The 16,213-nt window shown below is 52.0% G+C and overlaps 1 protein-coding gene across 2 annotated transcripts in view; it reads left to right on the forward strand.

The window, feature by feature from the left end:
* Positions 1 to 16,213, forward strand: part of ST13 (ST13 Hsp70 interacting protein) — a 54,956-nt gene that overhangs the window by 14,948 nt on the left and 23,795 nt on the right. The window contains exons 3-6 of one of the 2 annotated variants that reach the window (XM_085861331.1): positions 519 to 594; positions 789 to 859; positions 15,884 to 15,950; positions 16,108 to 16,192. In XM_085861331.1, the coding sequence (XP_085717457.1) occupies positions 519 to 594; positions 789 to 859; positions 15,884 to 15,950; positions 16,108 to 16,192 (299 nt within the window). The remainder of the gene's footprint in view (positions 1 to 518; positions 595 to 788; positions 860 to 15,883; positions 15,951 to 16,107; positions 16,193 to 16,213) is intronic. The other variant, XM_085861332.1, reaches the window with a different exon arrangement.

Raw genomic sequence — 16,213 nt, forward strand, 5'->3', positions numbered from 1 at the left:
TTGTTCTCCAACTACAGTCATCAATTCCTGTTCTTTCGCTGCAGCCGCGGTCATCCATTTTATATTCCGCCCCAGAGCAAAGTGTCTCATTACCTGTCTTGGCATGTCCATGCGCCATGTGAAACTGTCTCCGTCATTTCGGCAATGGCAGAAAATGGTCCAAGCGCTTTTTTCTTGGTGAGGATAGATAGCGAAGATTGTATTTGAGAATGTTGTGACCATAAAGAGGGAGGGGAGGGATAGACTGGTAAAAACGCTTACAGGATTCCTTGTGGCTCTAACTGGTTGATTTGTGACATCACCTGAACAGTTATAAACCCCCCACTCTGGAAAGGTGAGGCCAAGAGCACTAACTCTTTTTCTTTTCGTTTCTTTTCTCCAACACTTGTACAACACTAAAGGTCTCTTCACCACCTTCCTTTCCTGTGCATGTAACAGTATTATGTATGTAAACCTTGCAAAGGTTCAGATCCAAAAGTTTGGAGAAACCTTCACCTTTCTGCCTCTGTTTATTCCAGAAGGAAGATCTACCAAGCTCACCACCACCGCCAAAGCCAAAGTCAGAGCCAGAGGAGAGTGAGGAGAGCGATCTTGGTGTGCCACTTACTTTTGGGTTTTTTTCAAGATAAATTAATTTTGTCTTTCTGCTTGTGAAATTTTTATTTGCTTGTTAATTTTGCAAATAAATTGTGGTGATTCTTATTGTGGGGGAAGGGGGGGTTGATGTGTGTTCTGGCTCACCCTTTACGCACGAGTGAAGAACACTGTCTGATTGTTGTCTCCTGTAGATCTTGACGATGAAGGTGTAATCGAGGGAGACTGTGATCCTGAGCAAGACATGGGAGATGATTCCATGGAGGTAGGGCTTTGTTTAGTTTAGCACGTTAAGCTCTGTCGATGTCTATTTTCATTTTTTATTTTTTGATTATCATTATTCTGGTGGGGTCATTCCAGCATATCAATATTATATATATATATATATATATATATATATATATATATATATATATATATATATATATATATATATATATATATATATATATATATATATATATATTGTTGCGGTTTTCGCGCCCGCCGGCGTGCTGACGACCACGTAACTCGAATCGCGGCACGTCGCCCGCCGGCGTGCTGACGACCACGTAACTCGAATCGCGGCACGTCGCCCACCGGACGGACAATCCAGTCGTGACCCTCTCGGACTAACGCCGGGAACCAGTCACGGGTGGACCTTTCGGTCTCACCGCGATCGAGCCAATCAGCCCCCGCGTGGGATAGGGTTGCTCGCCAAATTCGACCTACCTAAGTACCCACGCGGAGGGGAGACCGGGCGATCGCACCTCGCCGCAGGTCGACTTCGGACACGGGCCACTTAAGCGACCCGTTCCGTACTATCAGAATAACCGAGCGGTGTTATCGTCGACCTCGACGGTTCGATTAATTATCGGGCGTATTCAGCCCACTACCAACCCTTTACGTGAAGCAAGATGAGGATTCAATGGGAGAAATGACGAAGCGAAGCGGGAGAACAGTTCAACACAAAAGCACATTTATTCGCGGCACACGGGAAGCGCACATATTCAATTCCACCAAATGCACACAGAAAAAACACAATTCCATTTACACAAAAAGCAAATATAAAAGCGAAAACACAATGCAGAGCTAATACCGACTACCGAGCACACGGCAACACTTATACAATTCTACCTCACAGACAGCGCCGACAACACATACCCAAAACCAAGGAAAGAATACCCTCAAGGATGAGGCGGGCCTGAGGCCGAGACCGGGTCGCGCCTACCCGTCTGGTGATGAGACGCGGAGGGGCGATGGCGCCCCAACCCGCGGGCCTCGCGGAGGGTGTCTGGTAGGGGGTGGGAAAGGGGCCCCCTTGGTCGCACTATCTCAGCGCGGGGGGAAACAGGAGGGGGTTGTTGATGCTCGGGGTATAGAGGATCTTTATTATCCCTGGTGTGCGTCTCCACCTCGGCCAGGTCGCGCTGCCGGCCTCCCTCGGGCGTGCAGCTCCCGGCACCGACGCGAGCACCCCCTCGTCTGCCTTCGCCGCTGCCGCCTCTCCGCCTCTGGACTCTCCGACTCTGGACTCTTCTTTGGACTCTCCTCGTTGGACTCTCCCCTTCTCGACTCTCCTGACTGACGAACACGGTCCTTTTATCCCCCCCGTAGCTTCGCCTTTGACCCCCTCCCTTTGACCTTTCACCTCGCTCCCCATTGGCCCGAGAAAAAGTGGGCGTGAAGGCTTTTTGATCCACAAATTTGCATATATCGATCGTCCTGGAGGCGGGGCCAAATCGCCCCTCGCTCACCGATTGGACGGCAAAAAGTGGGCGTGTGTCGTTTTTGATCCGTTTTTGAAGCACAAAATCCGTGATTTTGTACACGCTGTTCGACGCGCGCCCTGCCCGAGTCCAACACCGGTACCCACAGCGGGGCAAGAACGGTGGCGATGCGACGGCTGCGAGGTGTGACGGGAAGGTCGTGGCGGTTGTGGTGAAGCGGCGTTGTGGTTGGTGGTTGATGTTGTGGTTGTGGTGGTAATCATGGCGGTTGGTCCAAAATAAAGATAGTAAAAGAAAAACGGCTATCCTGAAGAGTCGCAGCTCGCATAAATGACATGTATTCCCACTAGACAACGGGTTTGGACCTAACTACAAATGTACTTACCGAGATACCTCACCTAAGGGACCTGAATGGTGGTTTGCGAATTTGGTAACCACAACACTACCCCCTCCCCTTTTTACAGACTCGTCCCGAGTCGTCAAATTTTCGTGTGCCATCATGTGTAGTTTTCCCCTAGTACATTTTACCTACGGATCCCTGAGTGCGACATTCATGGTATTCGTGTCCCCAAAATAAATAACCTGAGGGCTGCGTAACTATCTAAACAAACTCACTCACACGGACGACTTAAATAAAATTGCCGGCGCTAGACAGACATGCCGGGGGCGCACTCATATTTACAGTACATCTTAACCTTAACTTACAAATTTTACACTAAACCATGGCCCAGGATCATTGAACTCTGCAAAAGAAAAGCAGTTAGCAGGGAGCCAGGCTGCCCACATGCAGTCTCTGGCTCAAACAATGCAGGTGACAGGGAACGTGGCTGGCTGCTCACACGCAGTCCAAGGCCTTCCCTTTTGAACTGAACGCAGTGAACCACAACGGTGCATGGGCTGCACAAACGCAGTCTCCGTGCCAGCTCAAGTGGCACACGCAATGAGCACAACGAATGGATGGATGAACACAAACACGGTGCACGGGCCGCCACTGCAGGCCCGTGTTGTAGCTGCCAACGGGGCAGTTCTCGCAGCTTGCAAACTGTTGCCTTGCGGATCCTGGCGCACATGGAAATGAACAGGGGGGGGGGGGGCAAAGCAAAAATTGAACGGGGCTGGTGAACGTGGGCAGTGGGCATGGCATGGCAAAGGTAGCAGGCAAACACAGCCCGCCGAAGAAGGCCGCTGCAGAAAAACACAGCCGGCAGATGAACTGGCCGGCACAGGCCTTGAAGAAAAACAGCCAGCAGATGAACTGGCCGGCACAGGCCTTGCAGAAAAACAGCCAGCCGGCAGACGATCCAGCCGGCACAGGCCTTGCAGCACAGCAGCTGCAGATGAAGCTGGCCAGCCTTTGCCGTTCAGTGGAGGTTGGTGGAGGGAGTGCGGTGGTGCTGGCCACTTGGAAGGCGGGCTCGGACCTACCTACCTGTCTCCCTCCCAACCTATCGCCTTTGCCTGTCACTGTACATACCCACTCCCTTAATTTGTCAAACCCCAATTTAGCGCCAACTTAATTTTTTTCTGTTGTTTTTATTTTTACTCCCCCACTATAAATCGTCCCCTAACCCCCTTTATCGTCCTTGTTCGGCTAACCTATCCTGTCACCTAACCTACTCCCAACCCCTACGTTCCCTTCCCGGAGGGGAATAAGGGAGAGCTAACGTCCTGTGTCGAGGCCCAACTAAGCCTCAGAATGGCCTCCCCAGAGTTCGGCGATCTTAACACCAAGTGGGTCCAGCGGCCCACAACGACAGCGAGGGGATGGATGGTGCGGAGGGGTACATCTCCTAATCTACCCTAACCATTTAACTGTTAAACTACCCCGGGGCTTTCAACAAGCGCCTCTCGCTTAAACTATTGGTTCTAACAGCCCAGATTCCCGTCGCCTGTGTTGGTGTCCTCACAATTTCGGGCCTCGCCCCCCAATTTTCTCTCCGTGCCCTCACACGGTCTCCTGGCTGGGACACGTGGCTCCCTTTGGCAGGCACGACCCTCTGCCGATTCTTCCGCTATGGCACCCCCGGGCACTACACTGCCTCCGAGCCTACCAGCTCCCTAACACCGGGGAGTGCCCCCCATGGCACCTCCCCTGAAACGCACACGTGGCAGGCCGGCCTCCCGGGCCCCTTTCCGAGGGTCACCCGTGCCCACAACACTGCCCACGCGGCTAATGGCGCCCCGGGCCCCCGCACCAAGCAGGCGCACCCGTGCCCACTACGCTATCCCGGCCCCCCATGTGCCCTTGGCCTACCACGGCCGACTAGCCTGGTGCCCGGGGTACCCACTCAGCGATACTCACCTTTCGCAGCCACGCTCCCAAGCCCGGCAACAGGGCTCCTGCACCCCTCCAAATGGGTCTCGAGCCTACTTTCCCACCAACAACAAAACGACCTCCATTTTTCAATTTGACTAACCCAGCTAACTCACTCTACACTGACCCCGGGGTCCCTTGGGCGGGAGTCACTCCTCCCCCCAATCACTCATCGCACCATGCATTCCCCATTCACTCCACACACACAGACCCGCTGGCCTCACTCACTCAACATGTACACGTACTCTCCTCACAACCCACAACTCTTCAACACACTCACCGCTGAACTCTGCCATCCTTCTAACTACCTCCCCTAACTAACTCGTGCTCCCACGTCGTCCCTTATACTACAGCACGTTCCTTTTAACCTACGTAGCTAAACTACGTCCCCTCTACACACTCACCAGTCTGTCTCTGTCTCCTAACTCAAAAATTCATTTTATTTCCCAACCTAAATCTGGCTACAATCCCTCTACCTAATCCATTCCACGGACTCCATGAGGACTTACCCCTGCCCCATGAAGTCGGTCTAACTAAGCTAACCCTTCCCCCTAACTAGTTTCCATCCTGTGCCCAGGGGTAAGGGGGTCTTTCACCCCTTGCCCAGGAATCCTGTGCACCCGAAAGTGAGGCTTGTTTATATATATATTTTTTTTTTCCATGCGCAGCACCTGCGCGGCAACTCGCGCACTTTGCACCTGCCCGTGACGTCATGCAGCTGCACGTGTTCCTCGTCCCTCCTTGGACGGTACCATCCGGCAGAGATACCACTCCTGCCGGATTCCAACCACACGTGCAGCCATGACGTCACCGTGCGCATAAAAAAAACACAAGCCCCACGTCTCGAGGGGTTTCCCACGCGAACACATGTGCTTTGCCCGTTGGAGCTTAACACACACGATCGCGTGGAGAACCCGTCCGGTCCAAATCCATAATCCTGCCTAAACTTTGTCCGTCCGCGGGATCGGCAAATCCACCGCGTGCGTTTCCGGACCGGGACTTCACTCTCGCAAGCGAGCACGTGCTGGTCTCGTGCGTTGCACAGCACGAACCTCGTGCTCACTGCTGGGTGAACCCGGCACGGTCCGCGAAACAACTACAGCCGCTACTCGGCTTTCGTTTCTCCCATGTCGCCGTCGTCGCCTCCATTGCACACACGCATACCTGCGTGTTACGACGCACACAGTCCACTCCATCACATTCACACCGGGAGATGCGGCTGCGTGCTCCCGCATGCCAACCGACATCTCCCTCACATACCGCTCTCTCACACACACGGTCTCCCTTGCACACAGCGACCTTGCACACGGCCGTTCACTCACGCGTGCCTCACTACTCACACAAACCATACTACTCACACACGCGGGGGCACTCAACCGCTGTGCCTCACTCACACTGGCCGTTTCACTCACACACACGGCCTCACTCACACACACGGCGACACTCGCACACGGTGCCTCATCCACACACGCGGGGGCACTCACCCGCGGTGCCTCATCCACACACCGTCCCTCACTCACACACGCGGGGGCACTCACCCGCGGTGCCTCATCCACACTCCGTGCCTCACTCACACACGCGGGGGAACTCACGCGCGGTGCCTCACTCATACACACGGCGACACTCACACACGCGGTCTCTTCCACACACGGTGCCTCACCCACACACGCGGGGGCACTAACCCGCGGTGCCTCACTCACACTCCGTGCCTCATCCACACACGGCGTGCTGGGAAGCACGTACTCCGGCACCATCGCCACCACACCAATCACACACGGGGTCGCTTCCACACACGGGGACGCACTCACGCCTTGCACCACACACACAGGGACAACCACACTGGGGATTCGTGTCCCCACAAGGGTCTCCGGGGCCTCTATACCCCCCAAGCTCTCCGTGCACCTGTCCACAGCACCCATCCTCTCAACCTCGCAAAGCACGACCGAACTCACCTGGTCGTGACTCGCCTCAAGGGGGCATACTCCCTCCCCTCGTTCCTGGAGGAGGCCATCCAGGTGCTCGCACTGGGTCTCTACCCAGTCCGCCAGCTCACCCCCATTATCCTCCACTACCTCTGTGTGTGTGTGTGCGTCACTTACCCCGTCTTCCTCGTGTAGTCTTCCCTCTATTTTTTCTATCTCCCGTGTGTCTGCCAACTCTTCACCCTTTACCTCCCTTGTCTCAACTATTATTTCCTTTGTCACGGCCGTCATGCCCGCCTGCAGGCATCGGCCCATGTTCTGCGTCTCACCCCGGAACTTTTTCATTTCTTCCTTCATGTTTGCTTCCATTCCGTTTATTTGCTTGTTCATTTCGTTTTTCATTTCATTTGTATTTGTATCCATCTTTTCGTTCATGCCTTTCATTTCGTTTGTATTTGTATCTATCGTCGTTTTCACTTCATTCATTTGCTTGTTCATGTCTTTCATTTCGTTTGTATTTGCATCCATTTTTTCGATCATTTTCGCATTCATCTTTTCGTTCATTGCCGCCAGCATGGCGCATAGCTGGGCCATGTTGGATGCACTCAGCTGAGCCGTTTCGGCAAAGGTTGGGGAAGGGTTTTGGTGGAGAGGGGGGGGGGAGGTGTCATACACTGCGGCCGCTGCCGCACCCATTTCAGGTTCTGGGTTCAGTTGGGCGAGTCCGTGTTCCTGCACAATCAACATTTCCTGCTCGGGGATTCCATCCTGGACCATGGATCCTACCATTCTACATCCATTTCTAATACCCCCGGCTCCCGCTCGCCTTGAGACGCCATCTTGCTTCTTGTGAAGGGTTAATTTGCTCGCTCGTAATTTGGAGGGAATCGGGGGTCGCTTCTCTCACCCCTGGACCAATTCCCGTGAATTTAGCCGGAGACAGGAGAGCCTGTTTTCCTGTTCTCTGATACCAGTGCCGCGAGGAGGGCGATGAATTTGTATCCCACTCCTGACACCAGTGTTGCGGTTTTCGCGCCCGCCGGCGTGCTGACGGCCACGTAACTCGAATCGCGGCACGTCGCCCACCGGACGGACAATCCAGTCGTGACCCTCTCGGACTAACACCGGGAACCAGTCACGGGTGGACCTTTCGGTCTCACCGCGATCGAGCCAATCAGCCCCCGCGTGGGATAGGGTTGCTCGCCAAATTCGACCTACCTAAGTACCCACGCGGAGGGTAGACCGGGCGATCGCACCTCGCCGCAGGTCGACTTCGGACACGGGCCACTTAAGCGACCCGTTCCGTACTATCAGAATAACCGAGCGGTGTTATCGTCGACCTCGACGGTTCGATTAATTATCGGGCGTATTCAGCCCACTACCAACCCTTTACGTGAAGCAAGATGAGGATTCAATGGGAGAAATGACGAAGCGAAGCGGGAGAACAGTTCAACACAAAAGCACATTTATTCGCGGCACACGGGAAGCACACATATTCAATTCCACCAAATGCACACAGAAAAAACACAATTCCATTTACACAAAAAGCAAATATAAAAGCGAAAACACAATGCAGAGCTAATACCGACTACCGAGCACACGGCAACACTTATACAATTCTACCTCACAGACAGCGCCGACAACACATACCCAAAACCAAGGAAAGAATACCCTCAAGGATGAGGCGGGCCTGAGGCCGAGACCGGGTCGCGCCTACCCGTCTGGTGATGAGACGCGGAGCGGCGATGGCGCCCCAACCCGCGGGCCTCGCGGAGGGTGTCTGGTAGGGGGTGGGAAAGGGGCCCCCTTGGTCGCACTATCTCAGCGCGGGGGGAAACAGGAGGGGGTTGTTGATGCTCGGGGTATAGAGGATCTTTATTATCCCTGGTGTGCGTCTCCACCTCGGCCAGGTCGCGCTGCCGGCCTCCCTCGGGCGTGCAGCTCCCGGCACCGACGCGAGCACCCCCTCGTCTGCCTTCGCCGCTGCCGCCTCTCCGCCTCTGGACTCTCCGACTCTGGACTCTTCTTTGGACTCTCCTCGTTGGACTCTCCCCTTCTCGATTCTCCTGACTGACGAACACGGTCCTTTTATCCCCCCCGTAGCTTCGCCTTTGACCCCCTCCCTTTGACCTTTCACCTCGCTCCCCATTGGCCCGAGAAAAAGTGGGCGTGAAGGCTTTTTGATCCACAAATTTGCATATATCGATCGTCCTGGAGGCGGGGCCAAATCGCCCCTCGCTCACCGATTGGACGGCAAAAAGTGGGCGTGTGTCGTTTTTGATCCGTTTTTGAAGCACAAAATCCGTGATTTTGTACACGCTGTTCGACGCGTGCCCTGCCCGAGTCCAACACCGGTACCCACAGCGGGGCAAGAACGGTGGCGATGCGACGGCTGCGAGGTGTGACGGGAAGGTCGTGGCGGTTGTGGTGAAGCGGCGTTGTGGTTGGTGGTTGATGTTGTGGTTGTGGTGGTAATCATGGCGGTTGGTCCAAAATAAAGATAGTAAAAGAAAAACGGCTATCCTGAAGAGTCGCAGCTCGCATAAATGACATGTATTCCCACTAGACAACGGGTTTGGACCTAACTACACATGTACTTACCGAGATACCTCACCTAAGGGACCTGAATGGTGGTTTGCGAATTTGGTAACCACAACAATATATATATATATATATATATATATATATATATATATATATATATATATATATATATATATATATATATATATATATATATATATTTATATTGTTGCGGATTCGCGCCCGCCGGCGTGCGAACGGCCACGTAACTCGAATCTCGGCACGTCGCCCACCGGACGGACAATCCCGTCGTGACCCTCTCGGACTAACGCCGGGAACTAGTCACGGGTGGACCTTTCGGCCTCACCACGATCGTGCCAATCGGCCCCCGCGTGGGATAGGGTTGCTCGCCAAATTCGACCTACCTAAGTACCCACACGGAGGGTAGACCGGGCGATCGCACCTCGCCGCAGGTCGACTTCGGACACGGGCCACTTTAAGCGACCCGTTCCGTACTATCGGGATAACCGAGCGGTGTTATCGTCGGCCTCGACGGTTCGATTAATTATCAGGCGTTTTAGCCCACGACCAACCCTTTACGTGAAGTAAGATGGAGATTCAATAAAGGAAAAGACGAAGCGAAACGGGAAAACAGTTCAACATAAAGCACATTTATTTCGCGATGAACGGAAAGCACACATGTACAATTACACCAAAAGCAAATGTGCAAAACACAATGCAGAGCTAACCGACTACCGAGCACACGGCAACACTTATACAGTTTTACTTCACAGACGGCGCCGACAACACATGTACTCAAAGCAAAAGAAAAGGACCACCCTCAAGGATGAGGGGGGTAGGCGGGCCTGAGGCCGAGACCGCGTCGGGCCTACCCGTCTGATGATGAGCCGCAAAATGGCGCTGGCGCCCCGACTCCGCGGGCCTCGCGGACAGTGTCTGGTAGGGGGTGGGAACGGGGCCCCCTTCTCGCACTATCTCAGCGCGGGGGGAAACAGGAGGGGGTTGTTGATGCTCGGGGGAAGGAGGATATCTCCCTGTCTCGGGTCCCGCGACGAGCGTCTCCACCACGACCTCGGTCGCGCCGCCGGCCTCTCCCTCCGCAGCTCCCGACTCCGACACGAGCACCCCCTCGACCGCCTTCGCCGCCGCCACCTCTCCACAGCTCCGTCCAACCGCCTTCTCCGACTCCTCTCTTGACTCGTCCCAACTCTTCACTGACTCCGAACTCTTCACTCTCTCCCCTCCGAACTCTTAACTTCTCCCCTCCGAACTGCTCTGTTTGGCGAGCGCGGCCCCTTATATGCCCCGTGGCCTCACTCCTTCACCTTCGACCCTTTACCTCCGACCCTTCACCTCTAACTGGCTCCTCATTGGACTGAGGAAAAGTGGGCGTGAATGCTTTTTGATCCATGAATTTGCATATAGCGATATTACTCCAACGCACCTGGAGGCGGGGCCAAATCGCCCCACGCTCGCCGATAGGACGGAACAGAAGTGGGCGTGAGTCGTTTTTGATCCGTTTTCTTCGGAAAGGCCGGCGCTTCTGCACCCGCTGCTCGGTGCTCGCCCTGCAAGAGTCCAGTATCGGTGCCCACAAGCGGCGTGGGAATGACGGTGATGCGATGGTTGCAAGGGCGAGTTGTCACGGTAAAGGTCGTGGCTGTTGTTGTGAAGCGGTGTTGCGGTTGGTGGTTGTTGTGTGATGGCTGTTGAGACGTGGTTGGTGGTGGTAGTAATGGCGGCTGGTCCAAAATAAAGATAGTAAAAGAAAAACGGCTATCTCGAAGGGTCGCAGCCCGCATGAATGACATTTATTCCCTCGAAACAACGGGTTTGGGCCTAACTACACATATACTTACAGAGATATCTCACCTAAGGGACCTGAATGGTGGTTTGCGAATTTCGTCAACCACAACAATATATATATATATATATATATATATATATATATATATATATATATATATATATATATATATATATATATATATATATATATATATATTGTTGCGAATTCGCGCCCGCCAGCGTGCGATCGGCCGCTCGACTCGAATGGTGACCGCCTCGCCCACCGAACGGACAATTCTGTCGTGACCCTCTCGGAACAACGCCGGGAGCTAGTCACGGATGAGGGTTTAACCCCACCACGACCGTGCCAATTGCCCACCCGCGCAGGATAGGGTTACTCGCCAAATTCGATCTACCTAAGTACCTGCGCGGATGGTCGACCGGGCGATCGTACCTCGCCGCAGGCCGACTCCGGACACGAACCGCTTAAGCGGACCGTTCCGTGTTGTCGGGATAACCGAGTGGTGTTATCATCGGCCTCGACGGTTCCGATTAATTATCGGGCGTATTAAGCCCAATACGACCCCTTTACGTGAAGCAGGATGGAGGGTCAATAAAGAAAAGACGAAGTGAAACGGGAAAACAGTTCACACAATGCACATTTATTACGCGACACACGGAAAGCACACATATACAGCCAAACAGTCAAAATGCACCTATAGCAGTAAAACAAAAGAAACAATGACGCAGAGTTACTACCGAATACGCATACACACGGCAACACTAATACAGTTCTACTTTACAGACGGCGCCAACACACATTTACTCAAAAGCAAAGGAAAGAAGCCACCCTCATAGACAAGGGGGCAGACGGGCCTGGAGGCCAATATGTGCGCGGGACCTGAAGGAGCGGCCAGGTCTGCGAGACCGGGTGGGTCCTACCCGCGTCCTCGTGACGCGTTGGCGGACGAGCCGCAGATGTGGCTGTGCCCCGACTCGTGCTCCTTCGCGGGTTTCGTTGGCACGATGTTTGGAGTGGCGTGGGAACGGGGCCCCCTTTGTTGCACTATCTTAGCGCGGGGGAAAAGGGGGAATTGTTGATGCCCTGGGGGAAGGAGAATGGCTGGCTGGCTTGGGTCCTGCGACGAGCGATCTCCCAACGCGACCTTGTCGCCGACCGCCGTCCTTCTCGCCTCGGACCCGAGCTCCTTGGCCTCTTCCCACAACTCTCCTCAGCCGACTGCAGAACCCAACTCGATGCCTTCGCCACCCGACTCCATTCTCTGCCACACTCTGCTCTTCCAACCAAAAACTGACTCTGCCACCAAAACTGACTCTCTTCCGATTCGCCTTCCGCTCGCCGTTTTATAGGCTGGCAGGAGAAACGATATGCAAATTTCCGGATCAGAATGACCTCGTGGGCGGAGCCACGCTCGCCAATTGGACGGAGGAAAAGTGGGCGTGAACCTCCCCTAATCATAGAATTTGCATATATGGATTTCACACAGACGCGCCTGGAGGCGGGGCCAAGCCGCTCCGCACTTCCTCATTGGACGGATCAGAAGTGGGCGTGTAGCATTCTTGATCCGAATTCTCCCTCGGAAAGGCCGCTATTTGCACTCGCGGCTCGGTGCGTATCGCTTGAACGAGCCCAAGACAGCCCGACGCTCAGTTTTCACAGGTGTTGCGGGAATGGCCGTAGAAGGAGAGAGGTGAGGGTGGTGGAGGGTTTATCGGTGGTGGTTTGATGGTTATGGCGGTTGAGACGTGGTTGGTTCAAAATACAGATAGAACAGAAAAACGGCTATCTCAAAGCTTCGCAGCCCCAATGAATAACATAAATTCCCTCTAAACAACGGGTTTGGGGCTAACTACACATGTACTTAGAGTTATCTCACCTACGGGCCCTGAATGGTGGTTTGCGAATTTCCACAGCCGTAACAATATATATATATATATATATATATATATATATATATATATATATATATATATATATATATATATATATATATATATATATATATATATATATATATATATAAATATAAATATATATATATATATATATATATATATATATATATATATATATATATATATATATATATACATATGTTGTTACGAATTTGGAAGTTTACTGCACTCAACATTCAGTAGTCCCGATAGAACAGTTATATCGGTAAGTATGTGTTTTATAGATTGCTTCCTTTCCTTTGTCTTATGGGTAAATAAATGTCCGTGCACTGTCAGTTACTTTTGCTTGTTAGGATTTCCTTTTATTTGTAACAACATCAACGACAGCAACGGTTTGCTACAATTCTTCAGAGAACAATGACAACCCTCGGCCCCGGGATTCTCCGCACGCCCGCACACCGAGTGGGGGAGGGGTCGAGCCGCGCCGGATCGCATAAAAGGAGTCAGTCAAACGGGACAGCGGTCTGTCTGGCTGGCTGGTCTTGGTCGATGTCGTCGTCTTTGTCCTCCTCGCGATAGAGAGCCTGAGGAGCCGCAGAAGCTGGTCTGGAGCGGGAAAAGCTGGTGAAGAGCCTGAGAAGTTGGTCAGGAGCCTGAAGAAGCTGGTCATCGCCTTCTTCCTCTTCCTCTTCCTCTTCCTCTTCCTTCGCCGCACGACCGACACTTTCCCCCCACAAGAACCGCAAGGGTCGCTCGCTGGTGTCCGGGTTCGGCTCGCCTCTCGCTGGTCCCCAGTCGACACGAAGACCACACTAGGTGGACAGGCAGTGGCGGATCTAGAGGGGGGGGGGTTGCAACCCCCCCTTCAGCTGCTGAGTACCCCTCACTCAACCCCTCCTTCCATCAACCATCCTTCAGGGATGGTCTGTCTGTCTGTGTATCGTTTTCTGTGTCGGTGTCGGTGTCTGTGGTCTGTAATAACCCTAAATTCACTAACAAATCGTTTTCATGGCTGCAAAAGTCCTTTGCCATTCAACTGGGGTTTATTTTGTCTGAGTGTGTGGCACCTGTCCATTAAGTAAAAACTGTTTAAGTTTTTGAATACTGTAATTCTTGCCTGTATTATTCTCACGACAAGTCTGCTCTGTGTCCTCTTTTGCAAGTTGCTGTAAAATTGTCGCACTACATCTCTCTTCTGTCCCCTGCATAACACCAATAAACCTGTTCCTGTACCACGTTTTTCCTCACCAAGTGTAAATGAATCATTGTAGACATGTTCTCGGTTCGTTTTTGTCTTTTCCTTCATTGGTCCAGCATGGTTCGGATCTGCGTTTATCCGGGTCTTTATCCCCGATAATCTGTTCATTCTAGCCGGTACGTCCTTGGCAGTTCCGCTCGGCTGCATCCGATCCGGAGTTGGTAGTTGGTACTCTACCGTAGTTGGTAGTGATCCAGTTCGGGCAAGGCCTACCGAGGGGGTGGTTCCCCGGTAGTCGAAACCGCGTGGTTAATTCAGTGAACTGATTACACCTGGCAGGAAGACCCTACGCTACGCGGTTGAGGTATTGGCGTCCACGGTCAGTTAAGCGACTCGCCGTGTTACGGAATTATCCGTGAGTGACGGCCTACAATTCCGGGAGTCTGGTGGGAGACGTAACTTCACCCACCTAGTGGTCGTTCTCGCCACCGGACCCCAGCCCACAACAATACGAATGCATTTGGTTATATGTCGAAGACAGGACAGAACCCTGAGTAGCACCGCTGTTGGTAGGAAAGGGGGAAGAAGGTTGAACCATCAACAATTACGGCGAAAGAATGGCCCAAGAGAAAGCTAGCTATGAGAGAGCAGAGTGAAGAAAGAAAGCCGAAACAGGAGAGCTTCGAAATCAGACCCCGTTGCCACACTCTGTCAAACTTTCAAAAAAAATTTAATAATATGCAGCTTTACTTGGAGGAAGCATTCCATAAAATGGTTGTTAATCAAAGTCAAAGGAGCACACAGGGTACTGATTGTAAGAGTGGTGAATAAGAGTTCTGTCGTGTTGATATTGGGAAAGTATTGCTCTATGGAAATCCCCCTTTCTCTTCCACCAGATTAAGTGCCAAGAGACACAAACATGATCATCAAAACTATTAGTAGTGTGTTGTTTTGGAGAAGCTATTATTTATTCATTTTTTTCACACCATATTGGGCACATGGAGCAAGGACAAAGAACAGATCAGGACATAGTGGAAAGAGAGGGGGGAATGCACCAACAGCAGGGTTGGGGTACAAAATAAAGGGAGACGTGGGGAAGAATGACTGCTCGGGGAGGACAAACCGGGAGAATGAGATGGATACAGTAACAAATTCTCAGGAAGGAAAAACTGGAAAGAGGTGGGTTTGGGGAGGATTTATTGGGCATAGAAAATATCATGGATTTGGATGGGAGATGATCAAAATCCAGTTATGGGATGGTGGTGAACAGCCGTCTTGAAGATCTGTAGGGAAGAATGATTTTGGATGGAATGTGGAAGTTGGTTCCACGGGCAGGAAAAAAAAAAAGATTAATGAATGAGTGGTGAGCATTGATCCTGGATTTTGGGAGGTTCAACAGAAGGTGTGGATGGTGGACTGCATGCGTCCTGCAGAAACCTGTGGGTGCAGGATCAGAAAGGAGGCGGTCGAGGATACAGAGACCACTGACCTGTCTGCAACGTGAAAGTGAGAGGCCCATTGACTTGGCTTCATCGCAGGAGATTACTATGATCTTGAAGGCCTTTGTTTCCACAGCGTTAAGATGAGCAAGGTGTGAGTCAGGTGACCCAGCCCAGAGGGAAGAGCTGTGTTCCATCAAGCTTCAGATGAAGGCCTTGAAGGTGGATCAGAGTTGAGGTGTGCCAAGGAAGGCCTTTACTGAATTTTGTCTTTTCAAAACTAAATAAATAAAGCTGCAGGTTGTTTTATCCTCATTGTCTTTTGGCTACTTTTTGTTGAAAATATAATCCAAAAATTAGAGATGGATTAAATGCTATTGGTGGGGTGATGTATTTGTGTGGCACTGTGGCGGTGAAACTGATGGTACTTGAGCAGATAATAAGCTCTCCCTTTACAGGTGACAGAAGAGATGATTGATCAGGCAAGTGAGAAAAAAATAGAGGCTTTGAGTGCTTTTTCTGAAGGTGAGTTGCCTTTAATTGTTTTGTGCAAATTGGGGGAGGATGTCAATGTATATCATGAATTTGAATATCAGGTGAAACAACTCTCTACATGTTTACCTCATATTATGGGAGACTTGGGATTGCAATTGAGACTGAGGCTTGCAACATTGGAATGCAGGGGAGTTGGAGAAGTCTCTGGCCCTTATCACGGAAGCTGTAAAGTTGAATCCCCAGTCTGCCATTCTCTACGCCAAACGGGCCAGGTACGAGGTGGCCTTGGCATG

Source organism: Eptatretus burgeri, chromosome 17 (genome assembly GCF_056783735.1).
Source record: "Eptatretus burgeri isolate ZD-2024b chromosome 17, Ebu_testis_v1, whole genome shotgun sequence".
NCBI classification, from domain to species: domain Eukaryota; kingdom Metazoa; phylum Chordata; class Myxini; order Myxiniformes; family Myxinidae; genus Eptatretus; species Eptatretus burgeri.